Below are 18,881 nucleotides of genomic sequence, written 5' to 3'. Positions count from 1 at the left end.
GAGATTGGAAAACTCAAAGAAAATTGGAGAATACAAATAGAACCTCCTGAAAAACAAACAAACAAACCAACCGTGTGCAACTTCAACATGGAAGAAAAAAATAAAGTAATTGGACAAAAACAGATTCATTCAGTTTCTCTGAAGAACCAAAATATGGTTCCTGGTGCTTCTCTCCCATCACTCATCCCCTGTGTGCAAGGAAATAAAATGGTTGTCCCTGGGTTTAACAGTTAATTTCTCCAGCCCTCCATTGGTTTTGATCTTGCATCCAGTGAAGTCAGTGACATAACTTTCATTCATGACCATAGCGCAGGATTAGGATTAGAGAAATCTTGCCAAATAAAGAACTGAGTGTTCCTTAAAACAAAGCAAAGAAAGGAGAAGAGCAAAAGAAAAAAAAATTGCTCACAGGTTCAATCTGCCTAAATGAACTATAAACACCATGCCAAGGAAATGGGACTCTAGTGAGTGAAACAGCACAATACAAAAAAAATAGATGTTCTAATACAAGACAAACAAGACTCTCCTTGATTGTTTGAGACAGGACTGAAACTTCTGATGTCCCAGACTACACATACAAAGTATTGTTTGAATCCTTGCAAGAGATTCTGGCATTCATAATCAGAAGGCAAGGCAGATGGTTAGTCTGAGATCAGTGCTTAAATAGCTGATGAGGTCACTGAACGTGGTTCAGAATAAGCAGATAGATTTTAGATTAGGATGCAGGTGTCTGCAAAAATTACCCTGTAGTAATAGGGTGTTGGTATATGGGTAGTAGGTTCCTTCCTCAGTCCCTTATCTAGCTTTGGAAGATTCAAACTTCTTCTCCTTATGTTTTTTGAGGAACTCCCTCTCCCTTTATACTCCACACCACAATCCCCTCTCCACCCCCCTACCACCACCACCACCTCGCTTTTCTCAGGCATCAACCTTCAGACCAGGAATGAAGCACTGTACAGCCTGAGGCAAACATCATCCCTTCAGTCTGTCAGATGTGCAACCGTTTAGAAGCTTGAGCAAATCCCAAAAGCAAGAGACTGAATAAAGGCAACCCAAGTCTCCAGTAAAGCATAGCCATTACACGCCTGGGATGTCCTGTCAAATGGCTGGTAGCCTTGCATTTAAGTCAATGGTTAAGCATCATGCCAAGTCACCAGCCTCAACTTTTCCCTTACCTCCTGAAGACCACATTGTAAAACGGAATGCACAGGTCCGAGCTGGGCTCTAGGATTTTGGTCATCTGAAGCTTTATGGTGATGTCAGCTCCATCTGTCTTTCTCTGACATATCAGATCAACAGTCTAGTACAGAGATGAAGACATCTTAGCAGCAGCAAGAAGTGAAATTACTCAGACCATTAACTAGAAAACCCCTTTGGAGCCACCTTGTAGCTGAGATTTTGCTACAGCAGGTCCTTCCTGCTGTCCAAAAGGATTAATCTCTGCATCACCAGGGAGCATCCAATGTCTTCCAAGCAAGAGTGGCTCCATGCAAGATAATCCTCACTAGGAGGGGAAACTTTTTTGGGGAGATGCAAGTATCTGGTCTCGGCACATCGCTCCACCTGAAGTGCTGTTGGCAAAATCACTGCTCCCTTCTCCTGCTTCCAGCTCCTGAGATAGATGAAGATGCTGAACCAGATATTTGTTCTGACCCAGTAGACTCGTAGCGATATGTTTTGTGATACAGTCTTGAAACTTCCAAGACTTAGTTATATTGGAAAATCTCTGTGCGCGCTGCCTGCTGGTGAAAGACAGTTTTGTGCTCCTGAAAGATAAGTACTGCAGACAGGTGCTGTGCAAAATTCCCAGATGTAACCGCTGAAGTACACCAATTTGGACATGCAAATTCCTTGTCTATTCTAGTCCTGGGTCCCCCAAACTGCCAATTGTGCAGCAATTCTGCTAAGTGGAGACAGAATGGTACCAAAGCCATGATCCCTTGCCACACACTCCAGGCTCTCTTCTTTATCTCTACTTGTTAGAGAGGCAAATTATTCCCTTTTCTAGTTCCTGAAGTGTATGGGGAATGCGTGCTTTTCTTTACTTGTGAGAGTGGGGGAAAGCCATTTAAAACATCTGAAATCACCAGCTGTTTCTGTGCTCACAAGAATTTTACACATATCCCATGGATTATGGAAATCTAATCCAGGCCCTAAGAATTACTGGTTTAGGATATGCCAGTCACAGGATAAAAAACCTTCAGTTTTTACTGATAAGTTTCACTTTCACTTTTTTAAAAAGCCAGGTACTCAAATGATACACTCTGGCACCCTACAATAGCTCAAACCATGTGGCACCAGGCAAGAGTCAGCCTGTGTGTTTTCTGCACCAGTATCATGTCTTACTTGAGGCAACTTGATAGGCAGGTAGAGGATAGAGCCATCAAATGCCGTAACGTCTCCTGTCACCGATCTATGCTCCTTCATCATCCCAAACCGCATACTCTTGCATTCCACATTAGGACTGCAGGTCAGGGAGTTAAGGAGAAGGTGGGGAGAAGAGAAGAGAGAATGTTTTATAGGGTCTGCAATATCCTTTTACTTGGAAAATATGAGTATGCATTCAAATTCTAGTTAACGCTATTGTGTCCACTACAGGCTCTCAGAGAGCTTTAGTATGACACCTTACAACTCTGTCACAGCCATAACCCAAACCCGAGCCAATAAAACCGCAACAGAGGAAAACAAATCAGTGCAATATGCAGATGAATATCAACACACAAGAAGAAAGCAGGGGTTCAAATCAACTCTATTGCAACTGACACAGCCACAATCCTTACCCTGTGCTAGGGCAACTTATTGCAACGAAGACCTAAAACATCACCTAACGTTTGTGACTGTTGCCCCATCTAGTGGCTATTCCAGAGCCATTATTAATGCTCGTGGTACAGTATTAATGCCTTATGCCAAGAGAACGGATTTGTATTGTGTTACATCTCCAGGATAGTTGTGACCACCAGAAGGATTCTGGAAGAATTGTTACCATAACATTCCTCTAATTAAATCCAGATACTCAAAGGATAGGATGTTCCCCAATGCTTAATTTCAGGAATTGTGAAATCAATTTAAATTAAGGATATTTTCCCTGGGCACTCTGTCGTCCAAATCTCCATGGGAATCGCTTGAAAATCATTCAGAGGGGCAAGTTCACAGAAGTCATATGAGTTCCACTGCTAATTTCACTAGCTTCTATACCTCTACAAACCTTACTATAATTGAGATAGATGTTCAAGTGTGCAAGGTGTCGCTACCTGAAAGTCACATGGTACTGGTAAACGGCTTCATTTTTGCAGTGTATTTTAATCAGGTTCAATCCCAAGGGGAACGGAGTTCCTTTAGATCCTTGCTTCACTACCGGTTCTCTGTAAAGATATGAAGGGAAGGAAGACAAAGGCATATAATAATTTTGTCTAGATTAATGCAAAGAGGCAGCACAGGATGCCAGCACTGGCTGAGGATCTGAGAAAAAAAAAATCTGAATGCATCAACACCACCCCTAGACCTCTTCTGTACTGTGCACCTGTGCAACAATTAGTATGTGCTGAGAACATCTCATTAATACTTTCCACATGTGCATCTCAAAGCACTTTGCAAACATTTTTCAACTCCCAACACCCACTGAAAGGCAGGAAATATGGTATCCATTTTTCAAGATGCGTAAACTATGAAAAAAGAAGAGGTTAAGTGACCTACCAAAGTTTGTTCAGTGACTGAGTGTTCTTATCACAATGCCTGTTTAAAAAAATATTAGTTTTAAGAGAGACAAGTTGTAGCAATATCCTATCCCAGTAGAGTTGGCTCAGCTTTGCAATACTGTAGATTCACATTGTGTGAAGTCTGTTTAGAATCTGGATTGTTTGGTCTGGAAGGGTCTTCCTGAAGGTCACTTGTATTGTTCCCAACCCTTCTCCCGCAGCATGATCCATGTTACTAGTCCTAAACTAAGTCAGGTAGCCAGGTGCCCAGTCTATCTTAGAATATATTCAAAAATGGCTCCCCCTGCTCTACAATTAGCAAGTTAGAGTGTAAGACAGCAGCTACCAGTGGGAAGCAGCTGCACAAAGCTACACACGCCGCCACTGTCAGCATTTTTCATGAGCCAGTTTCAGAGAAAGGTTACCTAGATATTGTAAAAACAACAAGGAGTACTTGTGGCACCTTAGAGACTAACAATTTTATTTGGGCACCAGCTTTCGTGGGCTAAAACCCACTCCATCAGATGCATGGAATGGAAAATACAGTAGGAATATAATCTCACACACACACAGAGTACATGAAAAGATGAGAGTCTGCAGCAATGAGTCCACCAGGCGCCAAGCCACATCACTGAACAGAGGATTTTCCTTAGGGGTTTCTACAGCATAAATGGCTACGGCATCCATGTACCTACTAGTTGATCTAAGACACGTTTAGAAATAAGTGTGCAACTCACCACATCCATCTCTCACTTACTTTCTCTCCATCTGTTCAACAAGGATGGGAAGAGGACTTTCTGGCTGGGATGCAAACCTGAGGGGTGACAGCAGTGGCTGCAAGAGCTGAGGCTGAAGCACACCTGTGTGCAGGGAAGTCAAGTCTGTAGGAACTTTGCACAACACCCTGCCGAGTGACACAGCCATTCTTCCAAGAGGGACAGGTGGAGCTTCCATTTGCCCACGGCCAAGAATTCTGAATCCATATTCAAGAAAGAAAAGTAAAAACGTTAACCCTTCCCCAACTTTAAGTTTGCACCCCCATTATACATTACATAACCTGCATTCACATCAGTCAAATAATGTTTAAAACAGGTTTTGGTCTGTCTTTATTCCGCTCCTCTGGTTTTGAGGCTGAAGCTTATTTAAGCCTAAGACCAAGATCCAAGCCTGACAAGACTCAGACTGCGGCCAAACTTGACACACCTGTGCATCATTAGCCAGAGGGCATTTCTTCTTTCTGCAGATTTGTCCTTCACCAAATGGTACAGCTATGACTTCTTGCACCCAGAGGGCTCCCTGGTATCCCTGTTCCAGAGCCCAAACTCTACAAAAGTAGCATGCCAGTGATACCTGACTCTTGCCCAGGGAGTTTTAGGAGAGACATGGACATTGTAGATGGAAGAGAGCTGTTAACGTTCCATCTCAGCCTTCCCCACAAGCCAGTACAAGACAATTCCCTATGGTACATTCTTCTTATTTATCATTTGTATTACAGTAGTGCTTAAGTGCATGAGGCGCCATTGTGCTATGCCTGTAGTAAAGATACAGTCCATTCTCCCAAAACTCTATCCAGTCTAGTTTTAAGTAAGTTCTTCACCCACTTTCTTTGAAATGTGGTTGAAAACAGAGGTTTATTTGTTTGCTCTTAGCACAACCCATAATCTCCATTTTGCTCCTCCGCATGGATTGTATATTTGATTTTTCATCAGTACAATTGCTTCCTATATCTACCCTAGTTCACCTTGGGACAGAACAGCAGCCCAGACCCTTTACAAAGAGCGTGAGGAAGTTTACTAGCAGGCATGCTTGCAGTGGAGGAGCCACACACATCTTGACAATCTGTCTAATGGCACTCTACCTCAATCCCCTTTCCACACACACTCTACAGCAGAATGACACAGAAAACTAGAATGCAGCTCTTTCATCAGCCAGCCCAACCAATACCAACTGCTGCATACAATCCTCCAGACTGGCAATGTTGAATGCAATTACTGTACTGATCTCCCTGAGAGACGAAGATCATCCCTCTGAGTTGTGTTAATACTAATAAACCTCATTTCTAGAGCATTTTCATCCCCCAGTTGACCTACAAGCATTAATTTGTTTATCACTGAAATGCAGCCACCTCTGGCATGCAGGCCTGCAATCAAACACCACAAGAGAGGGAACTCTGGCCAAGGACATCAAAGGACTTTTCAACTCACACAAAAAACCACTGCACCATGTTTACCACCCATATAGAGCAGATGGACCTTGTTTTCAATCTCATTCAAAAGACCTGCACATAGCAAATGGCAGCACACTCAACCGACCTGCCTTGGCAGAATAAAAGATTCAGTCAGCCCTGCTGCATTTCAAGCCTGTGCTGCTGAGGAGCACTAGTAGATCAAACCTGCTGTTTAGTCTAGTAAGCCATCTCCAATGTCTGTTACATACACTGCACATGTGCAGTGTACAAGCCTAGTTCACTGGTATATGAAAGCTATTGCTGACTAAGTAGCACATACACAGTTCTTTCTGAACCAAGAGTTCAGCTCAAGCAAACATTTTACTCACCTGCCAGGAAAAAGCGGCATCCTCTCCCCTTTGCTGTACCCAGCTGGCATGACATTTGGTGATGGAAAGGTGGGCTGCACTGGCATGACTGCTTTAGGGTTGGCCTCCATACCACCCATGCCCTTGCCCAAGATGCCTCGACCTGAATGAAGGGATAGATTCAAAACATGCCTGAAGAAACCTCCCAAGATATGAAAGAGGTTTCTTTCCCCGTTTAAATACTACACCACACAACAGCCTTTGCTGGAAGAGAACAGAAACTTATACAAGGCTGGGATAACTTACCCAAAGGCTGAACTGCCCGTCCCAAGGCAGGTCTCGGGATGGTCTCAAAACCAAGTCCTTGGAACATGGAAGGCAGAGTCATGACAGATGCCAGAGGTTCCTGCAGAAAGCCAAAGGATAAAGCTTTAAAGAATGGACAGAGAAGCCTCATTAAGACCTAAAGGAACAATCTCAATGGATTAGCTGTACTTCCAAGGTACATATCATGCAAGAAACTCTTTCTTAGGTACTGAAGCATAACTACAAAGTAAGGAAAACCTCTCTCGGGAAATCTTAAGGGAGCAGCTTATTTGACAGCAGTGTTTGCATGCAACCCAAGCAGACCAAAAGCAGAGTTTTCTTAGCTTTCCCGCAAAAAATATCCACTTGCTGCAGCTGTAAGGTCTCCCTGCAGAGGTTTGTAGACTACAGACCTCCAGTTACACACTCACAACTGCAAAGCAGCAATTAATTCTAAAGCTAAACCTTTTAAATTTAAAATTATTACAAAAGCAGTTGAATTACCGGTGACGTTCTTATCCTATAATAAAGTCATAAGTTTTTGTTCCACACCTTAACAGGTAGCATTCTAGGAAGTTGGCTGTAGGTTCAACAGAGCCCCTACAAAAAAGTAAACGAGGAAACATGTCCAGGCCTCTTAAGAGCAACAGAACGAATGCTCAGACATGATCCATGCTGCAGAGAGCATATTCAGTTTATTCCACTAGTCAACATCATCAGACACAGTGATAAGAACTGCTATTCAGTTGCACTCGTTTAGGTTAATGTCAACATACTATCCTTAGCTAGAACAAACACATTCACTGCTATTATTTTCTAAGCAATTAGAATGTTATCACGGATCCGTAGACACCTAAGCAGAGACAGTCTGCCCTGGAGAGCTCAGAGTCTAGAAATACAGTTGTCATAGCAAGTCTCTGATTAAGTTACTTAGAAGTTGTTATATTAAGAATTAAAAAGATCAAAAGTCAGATTTTGCTACACTTCTTAAAGACTACCTTGATGGGAAGAAGCTATAATTTTGAAGGGGGAAGTGAGTAAAATGAGTGAGCTCATTTATATAGCTCTCTTTAAGACAGTGGTTCTCAACTGTGGTCCACGGCTTGTTCAGGGAAAGCCCCGGCGCACCGGTTTATTTACCTACCGCATCCGCAGGTTAGGCCGATAGCGGCTCCCACTGGCCGCGGTTTGCTGTGCCCAGCCAATGGGGGCTGTGGGAAGCAGCGCGGGCCGAGGGATGTGCTGGCTGCCCTTCCTGCAGCCCCCATTGGCCTGGAGCGGCGAACCGCAGCCGGCAATCGGCTGAACCTGCGGAAGCGGCAGGTAAACAAACTGGCCCGGCGCTCCAGGGGCTTTCCCTGAACAAGCGGTGGACCACAGTTGAGAGCCACTGCTTTAAGGAATGAAGCAAAACTTGCTTCTTCCAATCCTGTCCAAGAGGTCTCATTGCAAATAAGACATTTTAGATTAGTGTTGAAATGACCCACAGCAATTAAATGAAATTAAATATTTGATAGGGGAGGGAACTTTGAGAGGCAAGGCAGCAAGATCCAATCAATTTAAAATAAGTTAAAGATAGTTCCACACCTTGCACCAGCCCAAGCCCCCCATACACTTATTGCAACTTTTGTAATTTTAAAAATTGGTTTTCCTCCCGCTTGTTGCGGCGAGAATAACTCACAACCACAGTAAGAGAAACTGACTATCTATACATAGGAAAGGGAAACGGACCCTTTGCAAAGTGCTGGCCAACACAGAGTAAACAAATTAAGACTATGTCTACATTGGAGCTGGAAGGTGTATTTTCCAGCTCAAGCAGACATCACCTGTGCTAGCTCTGATCAAGCTAGCATGCTAAAAATAGAAGCATAGCTGGATCAGCATGAGGGACTAGCCACCCAAGTACATAACGAGGATCTCGGGTGGGGCTGTACTCAGGGCAGGGCTAACCAGTAGTATGCCAGCTGGATTAGAGCTAGGGAAAGTTTGTCTATTCAAGCTGGAAATGACACTTTCTAACAAACATATCCTAAGAGAGATAAATATCTCCTTCCATCTAACCGGTCAGTTATGGGAATGCCAGTCACTCCCCGGCTCAGCCAGTCTGTACATCACCCAGCACAATGGGGCCGTGACTGGGACTTCTAGGCAGTACTGCAATACAAATACATACGTGAATAGGCAAGATGTTCCCTAGCGAGACATACGACTTTGACAGCGATGGGGCCCCACTGGAACGTTTACCTGCTGTACCAGCCCTGCTGGCTGCCGTGGCTCCTCCGGCACCCTCTGCATCCTGCTGGCAGGTGGGACGGACGCTGCCCTGCCACGGACCAGATGCTCAGGCTGAGGCAGCTGCAGCTGAGGCCCAGGCATGCGGGCCCCACAGGGCTTGCGAAAGGGGGCAGCGCCCTGGAAAGGGGGCCTCCAGGGATCCATGGCGAGGCTGCCGGAGAGAAAACACGTGTGGCACGGAGGCAGGTACGAGGGGGTGGGTGGGGTCACCAACAGGCCAGGGACCTGGGTGCAGCCCCCTGCCTAGCATCCAGGGTGGCAGCTCGGGGGCGACCCCGTCCAGGGCCAACCTCCAGGTACAGCGCCCATTGCTGTAACGCCAGCGCCCCGCCCCGCCCCCCCCGGGGGTCCAACCCGCCGCCCCCCGGGGTCCAACCCGCCGCCCCCCCGGGGGTCCAACCCGCCGCCCCCCCGGGGGTCCAACCTGTCCCAGGCTCCCCCTCTCGAGGAGGAGGCGGGGGGGGGATCTCGGCCCTTTCCAGCCCCCTCCTGTGCCCCTTCCCCGGGGCACCCAGGGGCCCGCTGCCCCCTTTCCCAGCCTCGCCCGGCGTCCTGCCCCCGGCGCTAGGGGCTGCCCTCACCGGGCCGGGCGCGATCCTCCCCTTTCGCGCGCTCACGGCCAAGCCTCAGCGCCTCGCCCTGTCGCCCGGCTCCACGGCTGCCCTCCATTGGGCCACGCCGCCGTCTGTCACTCAGCTCCACCCTCCCATTGGAGACTATCCCCCCCGGGGCCCGCCCATGTCACAGACCTTGCCTGGGAGCTACCAAATTTAAGGGGAAGGGGGGGGGGCAGAGCAAAGGGGTGCTATCCTCCCATCCAGTGCCTAGTACTGCGGGCAGCGCAGGGGATATAGTAGTATCACCCCCACATAGTGAATGGTGAAGCCCATGCGCTATTCATCCCCACGTGGCATTCTGTGTTTATCCTGGGAGAGAGGCGCCTCTAATTGTTAAATTTCAATTAAAAACAACCAAATTTAGAATGTAACGCAAGTAGCTACCTCCTTTTCCTGCGGATAGAGTGGGGCAAAGGAGAGACGATAAAAGCCGCCCCCCCAAAAAAAATGGAAATAAAAATTTGGCTTTTCCAGTCTTGGTTTTTAAATAAAAAAAAAATTACAATTCTACAAACATGTCATTTAAAAAGGCCCCTTTTCATTGAAAAGATTGAAAAATTGCAACTATCCCAAGATTTCAGTGTGCTATAAAACATTAATCAATTAAACCTCACAACCACTTTGTGTGCTAGGCATTATTACCAAATGAGGAAATTGAGGCAGAGTGAAGCAACTTGCCCAGGGTAATCTATTTACTTAGCTAGTAAACTATTTGGGTCAGGGACCTTGTTTTTGTTCAGTGTTTATACAGAGCCTAGCGCAGTGGTTCTTAGACTTTTGTACTGGTGACCTCTTTCACACAGCAAGCCTCTGAGTGCAGCGCCCCCCCCCCATAAATTAAAAACACTTTTATATATTTAGCACTATTATAAATGAAGTGAGGTTTGGGGTAGAGGCTGACAGCTCATGTCATGACCCCCAGTTTGAGAACTCCTAACACAATGGAGTTCTGGTCCATGGCAGGGGCTCCTAGGCTAGGTGATACTGCAGAGCCAGAAGGGAAACCAGCAGTCCTCAGAGTTTGGTCACACCAGCTTAGTAGAGGGAGCGGGAAGGGCTACAGGCATTTCTCAGCCAGATAGAACTCATTCTCTCTGCCCTTGTTTCGTCTGGCGTGCTTTGCCCAGAGAGGAGGAAGCTGCAGCAAGTGAGTCTCCGCCCGACTCTCAGAGAATAACGCTCCTTTTCCCCAGGATGCGCGGGATGGGGGTGGGGAGTAAGGGGGTTCAGATGCGGAGTCACTCCTGGGAGAGGGGGCAATGCGTTTGCTGTGGGGTTGATCCCTTTCTGTCGCCGCTGGGCCCTCGGGAGCTGCATTCAGCACCACGGACAGCAACCCACAAGGTATATTAATTAAGTCAATGGGAGAATTCCTTTCCATCGCTTGGAGTGGCTACACTGGCAGCACTTGTAAGCTCTCTAGTGTCAGAGTCAGATTCAGGACTCACATAAATTGTCAGACCACTCTGTTTATTAGCAAAGCGCTTTGCCAATGCACCCAGATATGTGAGTCCCTGCAAAAGCTCAAGCTAACTTATTTATACAGACAAGCCAAAGGCAATTTAACATAAGAGACAAAAGGAAGCAGAAACTGACAAATATACATGCATATCTTATTTGCATATTAACATTTACCAATCTCCTAGCTCAGTAGGAACTCTAAGTTAATTAGTTTGAGGACCCATTGTCTCACACTCCTTAATGTTTCTCTTCCTGACAACTATATATCAACAAACCCTTCAAGTAGCATTTATTTAATGAATTATAATTTCAATATAATTCATTCTACTTTTACACTAGTGTAGCCATAGCCTGAGATTGTGTCCATGTGAGCATTTCTCTTAATTGCTCATTTACCGATGCTGCATGGCTCCAGTGCCTGGAGCCTGAACCCTGTTTTTGCTGGGCCTTCTGACTGAGAAACCCAGCCCCATACTTCCTTTCTCCCTCTTTCTGTGTGCCTCACTCTGTCTCTGAAATTGCCCCTTCACTTCTCCCCTGCTTCTCAGGACCTGAGCCTGCTCCAGCTGGAGATAAGTAGCAACAGCCCCATTGTATTATTCAGTGGAATTAAGAGGATCAAGTCCTGTAATTCCTGTGCTCTAGGCGTCAGCCAAATTCAGAGTTGGTTTACACCCTCTTACACCAGGTCTGGATTTGACTTTACATGGTGAGTCTCTTCCCAGGCAAGGGAGTTCTAGATTGATTTTCATCTCTCCTTTTCACTATGGCTTGCATTGCCTTTTCCTGAATATCAGCCAGATTCCGTGGGACTCTTCAAATCCTATTGATGATGACAGGATTTGAAGGTACTCAGCACCTGATAGTACTGGACACTCTAGTAGCATAATGTGTTTACCTCCATCTGTAAGTACTTTTGGTGACCTTTGTGTGTCTCCTTGCCCTTAGAAATTTATGTATAAATCCTTGCTTTTAGTGTGCCGGTATAATTTATTTGGGGGGGTCAGAGAGAGATTCCATCTGTTCCATGTTATCAAACTATATCTTTCATATTGTTTTAGTAGAATTAAAGAAGGATTGAACTGTTAATATAACTTTAGTAGACACAAGTTAAAAATAATGATTTTTTTTAAATAAAGGAATGAGGTGCTGGGTCTTCCCCACTGCCTGACGGTCTTTGGGGCTGCTACCTACTACAGCATCAAGTGGGTCTCAGATGCCCTGGACTCCACTCAGAAACAGAGGATGAACCTAAAAAAAAGGTATGGCACTTCAGAGATCATGCAGATAGGTGTGAAGGTGAGGAAAGGAGGGGCACCTGTTAGAGAGACAAAGAGGCACCCACAGAAGGATGGCTGGGGACTTCCTGGAATACAGTTCCATTTTCACAAGGCCTTAAGCCTCCATCTCCTGTTCTGAATAAAGATTCTAGTGGGCTCCTTACTGAAGGACATTTGTACAATGGCTAAACACAATAGAATAACATAGGATTTGCCATACTGAGTCAAATCAGTGGTCCATCTAGTTCAGTGCCCTGTTTCCAACAGGGACCATTAGCAGAGCCAGGAATACAAACCAGATCTCCTGAATCCCAGTCCAGTACTCTAAACCACTAGACCACACTACCTCACATGTAGAACCATATTAAAAATTTAGTACACTGCAAAAGTTAATTTCTGAAAAGAGATTAATGTAACATTGAATTTCATATTTGATTCAATCAACTTTTTAAAAAATTCTGAATTGGAATGCTGCAGAAACCAGAAGACCTTGCCAATTTTAGGCCAATCTTATCATAGAAACAGTGGTCTCAAATAATGTGCTCAAGAAGAACAGAGCCTGCAGATCTCAAGAAATCTACAAGCTTGTGAGCAGTGAAGGAACCAAACAAAGTCCCATTCTTGTGCGCGTTAGAAGCTCAAGGAGGGCAATTTTAAGGTCGCACCATGGTCTGCCCAAAAATGTGTGATGCAAGAGAAAAATGAAACTTGCACCATTACAGGATAGTTACTTCCAATGCCCACATGAAAAAGGTAAAAACAGATAATAATTAAGTTAAAATTAATGATACCAAAATTCTTCACAAGTTTATGGTTTTTTTTGTTTAGCCAAAGACAGAACTGAGACTACACCTGAATTTATACATTTTATTAATTTAATTACTTAACTATTAATAAATATATTAATAAACAAAGAGTTACAGAAAGCAAAGTAAGTTGATATGACAGTCAAAGTTAAATGTATTAATTTAACATGGAATATTCCAATTTTTATCAAGTAGGTATAATCAAATCTAGTGAATTCATTTCACACATCATAAAATGGTGATATTAGCAAGACCTTAGCACAGAACAGAATTAACTACCAGTGTAAATCTTTTAAGAAAGATCATTGTTCAACACTTAACTGGCAGAAATAGAAGTAAAAAGTTTTTTAGTTATTGCACTTCAAAAAGCTCAATAAGGTTTTAGTGATCTCCAACAGCTGAAGAAATGTTAACTTTTGAAAATCTCTGAAGATATCTTTATTCTTCTGGGTCATCTTCATCCCAGATTTTGGAATTAGTAATGACGGTAAGAACTGAGGTAGCCAGGTAGGTCCTGGATCCCTGTTGAGCTTAAAATTCAAACCTCAGTGCTTTCAAACACCTACCCTAAATTAACTTTCACACCAATAAAATTGCACCAAACAGGCAACCTCAACTTTGCACCCTAAGTACATCTAATAATATACAAATGCAAAAACATCTAAGATTTTCAACAATTCACTGTAAACCAATACCTGAGAAACAGTCATTATCACAAAATATTGCGCCTCTACAAAAATACTAACACTTCACAGAAAAATACCTACCTAAAACATCCATATCATCATCCTCAAGAATCCACTTAATTCAATAAGCATAAAAATCCATTAAAACACAACTATTACCACGTACATCAATATACACAACTACCAAAAAATACTCTAACTGTTCTGACACAATAGGTGCAAAGTTAAAATTGAACGTGTGGTGCAGTTTGGTCGGTGTGACCGTTGAAGTAGAGTAGGTGTTTGAAAGTTGTGAAGTGCGGGCAGTAACTGCCAGTTTCCAGAACAACATTCAGTTTTGGTTGCTTGTTTTTAGCGATGCGTGAGAGATACAGAGCTTTAAAAATATGAAGTTAGACAGTATCTGGAGTAAATGTTAATCTTTTCAACGTTAACTTTTTTGAAGTTTTTTTGCGGGGAGCTTGGGGTAAGTGGAGAATACAAACACATGCCCTCCCTTCAGTTACATCTTTGCATTTCCAGTAGGAAATTATGATTTATTTCTTAATAATAGAAGTGCTTGTGTGTTTAAAATCTCTGCATTACAGATTCACAATTATTCCTTTGTGCCTAGTGACAAACCTGTTAGTAAAAACAATAAATACAAAAGCATTAGTCGCCCAACTATATAAAAGTCACACACTTAAGTCAAAGGAACACATTTTCTAAGATGTGTGTAACTCTTTTACATAAAATCAGGTAGTCACCTTGTTAAAATACTTTTAAAATATTTGGTTACATATCTACATAAAATCAACATTTAGATGCAAATAACCAGTTGTACTGACAATTTCTAACTGGCGATAGGTAGAAACTTAGTATAATTCCATATGGTATCATTGCTATGGTACTGTTGTGGTATAAAAAATGGGCTGAGAAAAAGGAGAAAGGTGAATAGTGTGCCTATTGAAAGAGGTTTTCCAACACTCTTTAGGGTGGCCACCCTACATCTCAGTTTTCTTCCATCTTTTTCAAACAGTTTTTCAGCTTTGAACAACTTGTTGTAGCTTACAGTGACTTTAAGGAAATGGCTAAACAGAAGTCCAAATCACTAAGCAATGACATGAAAATGACTCGTCAAAGAATTGTAAAGATTAATTAAATAAAAAATACATCCCACTTTTCTACTAGAATGTGAAAGTATGATGCACAAAGTATGCTTTATGGACTCATTAATAAAAGACAATTAGAGAGGACATACATGATTATAAAATAAGATGATATATCAGTTCTCATCTGGCACAGGTAGTTACAGAACTGAAAGGTCATAGCAGGAAATCTTCAGGCTATGCTGTGGTGCCACAAGTAATTGAGCTTCAGAGTTTGTTGTATATTGCCTATTAACATAAAACAGCATTTGAAAGGTGACAGATGTGAGTCACTTTGTTCAATTTATCTTTCCAGTGCACTCATATGCCATGGTGCTGGACATGATATAAACCTAAAGAGAACACAAAAATATTATTTTAATGCCATGTTAATTACATTACACAAGAAATATTTAATATTGCTTAAGGAAATCTAGTAATGCGATACATTAGAGGAATTTATAGTATGATTTACCTTTGAAATAGATCACACAACAAAATTTGCTCTCAGAATTTGTTTCCTTTCTTCTTCTTCACAGGCTGTTAGCGTCTCTTTTCTCATTTTTCGGTTGGGTGCTTCTGTTTTGTCTCATTTTCCTTAAGAGGATGTAAAGGGTGTGCAAGACAGTTACATCAGACTTGCAATGCTATTTGATAAACACAACAGAAACATGTTGCATGTTTAAAGACAGAACAAAATATATTTCAAAAAGAAGTAGACAAAAGGATAAAGTAAAGATTCAGTCATTGAAAAAGAAGACTGATAGTCAAAATACAGGTATCCATTTCAAGCTTTAGAATGCACGAATAAAGTAGACATACCTATAGAACCACAAATGAAAAAAAAAACTATATTTCCAGAAAACAATGCCTCAAAACTAAAAGGGGAATATTTAAAGCATTTATCAATGTATTTTAAGAAAAGTAATTCTACCTGACTCAATAAATTACCACCATACAGGGACAGCAAAAAGGCACAGGAATGTTACCTAATCAACCGTATTTGAAAGCCAAAGTCTCAAAATTTCCCTTTCACACATATTACACTAAGCAGTTAAAAAGTCTTCATACAAAACCAGGAGGAATGACAAAATCAAGAGCAGCATGGAATTAACACACAGATATCAGAATTAATGGAAACAGGAAAAATGTACAAACTGACTTCTTAGAAAACTGCCACAGAACCCTCCCTTTCTGAGCTTACCAGCAACAGCTGCCGGAGGTCGGGTCTCCAAGAGCACAGTAAGAGGAGCAGAAAGCAGGAGACTTGGCTGCACAATTCCAGGCTCGAGATCCCCATAAAGTGTAATTACATGACCTGAGGCCTGATACAGAGAGGTTACTGCGCCCAGAGTCCCTTGCCTTCTCCTCCATCTTCAGTGACTTGTCCTCTGTACTCTTCTTTGCTTGACATTCCTGACACTTCCTTCTTGGCCACTTGTGCTTCGAGCTGTCTGAAACAGAGAAAGGGAGCACACAGGCGTGTGTCAGTCAGAAGCTCTTACGACAACTCCGCATCCCCGACCCAAACTGAGCGTAAACTACCGATACAGTGTTGTTTTCCGGGTCTGAGACAGCTTGGCTGTTCAGCTCCAAGATAGTTCTCTGCGGTCCTCAGACAATTCCGTAAGGACTTTCCCCTTCTCCCAAGCCCCACCCCGGGTGACAAAAATACCAAACCCATCCTACTCCAGAGGCACAATCTCCACATTTCCCCTTGACAACTATTACACCAGGCGGGCTCCAGGCTAAATCAAGAGGAATTAGATGAGTAAGGGCAGTACGGAATTAATGGACAAGTGTTCCAAAGTCATTGTCACAAGGGAAACTGCCTGGATTGACTTAATCCAAAACTTAGTCCATAGGACCCTCCCTTTCTGAGCTTACCAGCAACAGCAGCAGGAGGTCGGGTCTCCAAGAGCACAGTAAGCGGAGCAGAAAGCAGGAGACTTGGCTGCACAATTCCAGGCAAGTTGAAAGCGCAGTGCAAAGGGCCAGGACTCTGGACACAGTCTCATGGGGGCACCATAAAAAGTGTCTGATGAGACCTGTACCCTGTTTACAGGGTGCTCATTCAGATCAGTGGGCTGCACTTGACCTAGTGCCAAGAGACTAGAAGGCAAAGACCAGAGCCCTGAAAGACAGGGCAGTCCCTCGCCTCAGGGCTGTGAAGACAGCACAATGCCAAGAACCCCAAAGGGCCTCCAAGACTCAAACCCTAGTTACAGGGAGGTCAAACTGCCCATGTTACTGAAATGGTTCCAATTCCATAAGATTTCAAAAGAGAGATGCAACCTGTACCCTGATTACAGGGTGGTCACAGGGATTAGCCAAACAGCAGAGACCGTAACCTGAATTACAGGAAGGTCAAGCTCCTCAAAGTACCAAAAGGCTCAATATGTCCCATTCTATAGATATTTGTGACATGTACCCTAATGACAGGGTTGTCACGCTGACTAGTTGACCAGAGCATGGCCTAATGCCAAATAAGCAAGTGGCAGAGACCTGGACCCTAGTTACAGGGCGGTCAGACTGCTCAGGGTTCCACAGAGCTCAATATCCCCCAGCAGGCAGAAGGACACAGACAATCCCTTAATTACAAGGTCAGGAACTCAAACCAACCGGCTGAAGTAGCAGGGTGGCAAAAGAACAAAGGGCAGAGACCTGAACCCTCGATACAGGGTGGCCATGCTGCCCAAGTACTAAGGGATGCTGTACTTCCTGTGAGTCACAGGCACCTGAGCTAAATCCGCCTCCTTAAAGGCCAGTCATTGTCATCAGCCCACTAAATGGAACTCAGCCTAAACGGAGAGACCAGATCCCTGTTGACAGGGAGGTCACACTGTCCACGGCAATAAAAGATGACATCTGAGCCCTTACTCCTCCCTTTTGTGGGGAGGAGGAGGATAAAAACATTAATACACTTTGAGCTCTTTTTCCGATTCTGAGAAGAGTAAAGAAAAAGCGCTGCAGCGATTTAACTTAAAAAAATAAAAATAAATAACTAAAAATTAAAAAGCTTGCACACCCACTTCTATCACGTGCTCTCACAAACACATCCATACAAAACAAAGGGGGACTTCCCAGAACAGAAAGAGAGCTCATCGAAAGAGGTCACTCGACCCACAGTGTTAAACTCGACCAATCTTCCTCCCCTCAAAAAAAGCAAAGGGAAAAGGGACAAGACCTGCACCCTGATTACAGGGTGGGGTCAAAGTGAGTAGCCCAACAGCCCAAAGGAGCCACAGGGGAAAGGACCTGAACCCTTCTTACAGGGCGGTCCACCGGGCTAGCCGATTAATGGAAAATCCATCACGAGTAAGAGAAAAGGGGGAGACCTGAACCCTACTTACAGGGTGGTCACTCAGCCCAACGCATGAAGGGGAACCTAGTCCTCCCTAAATAAGAGGCGCATGACCTGCACCCTAATTACAGGGCAGTCATACTGACCAGGCTGAGAACAAGACGCAATCCCAGAGGAGCAAAGGACAGAGACCTGAACCCTAGTTACAGGGAGGTCACCCGGCTCAAGTAACAAAGACATCAGTAGCTCCCGTAAGCGAGGGGATTGTGACTCTCACCCTGATTACAAGGTGGTCACTCTGACTAGCTGAATTAAAGAGCATAATCACAGAAGACAACTTGAGACCTGAACCCTGATTACAGGGCGGTCATGCTCCTAAGGGCCCTAAAATAACCCTAATCCCTGATAAATGAGAGGGTTTCGACCTGCACCCTAATTACGGTGTGGTCTTTCCGATTAGAAAGATAAAGGTGCATAAAGCCAGGGAGCAAAAGGGCAGAGACCCGACCCTGAATTACAGGGCGGTCACGCCCCACAAGGTATCAAAGGGCTCAGTATTTCCCATCCTACAGAAACTTGTGACACGCACCTGAATTACAGGTGGTCACAGTGAGTAGACTCTCAGCAGGGCATGACGGCAAACAGCAAGATGGCAGAGACCTGACTCCGAATTACAGGGAGGTGAGTCACCCTGCTCAGGGTTCCAAAGAGCTCAGTATCCCCCAGAAGCAAAAGGAATATGACTTGCACCCTGATTACAGGGCTGTCA

General features: G+C 44.0%; 1 protein-coding gene and 1 long non-coding RNA gene across 4 annotated transcripts in view; both read right to left on the bottom strand.

Moving 5' to 3' along the window:
* The window catches only part of PIWIL2 (piwi like RNA-mediated gene silencing 2), a 35,552-nt gene extending 26,062 nt beyond the window's left edge, over positions 1-9,490 (bottom strand). Inside the window, exons 1-8 of one of the 3 annotated variants that reach the window (XM_075123433.1) lie at positions 9,413-9,490; positions 8,781-8,982; positions 6,537-6,636; positions 6,252-6,393; positions 4,453-4,668; positions 3,252-3,362; positions 2,347-2,464; positions 1,176-1,300 (exon numbers count right to left, since the gene is read on the bottom strand). In XM_075123433.1, coding sequence (XP_074979534.1) covers positions 1,176-1,300; positions 2,347-2,464; positions 3,252-3,362; positions 4,453-4,668; positions 6,252-6,393; positions 6,537-6,636; positions 8,781-8,975 — 1,007 coding nt within the window. In that variant the 5' untranslated portion in view covers positions 8,976-8,982; positions 9,413-9,490. The other 2 variants (XM_075123434.1, XM_048829471.2) reach the window with 2 other exon arrangements.
* A 3,711-nt stretch (positions 9,491-13,201) lies between these two features.
* LOC125626467 (uncharacterized) lies at positions 13,202-18,572 on the bottom strand. The gene is made up of 4 exons (XR_007353781.2): positions 16,696-18,572; positions 16,013-16,262; positions 15,284-15,405; positions 13,202-15,161 (listed from the first exon to the last, which is right to left on the bottom strand). It is a non-coding gene; the product is annotated as an uncharacterized LOC125626467 (long non-coding RNA).
* Between the last annotated feature and the right edge of the window lie 309 nt (positions 18,573-18,881).

Source organism: Caretta caretta, chromosome 26 (genome assembly GCF_965140235.1).
Source record: "Caretta caretta isolate rCarCar2 chromosome 26, rCarCar1.hap1, whole genome shotgun sequence".
In the NCBI taxonomy this organism is placed as follows: Eukaryota; Metazoa; Chordata; order Testudines; family Cheloniidae; genus Caretta; species Caretta caretta.
This window is presented reverse-complemented; position numbering and strand designations above follow the sequence as displayed.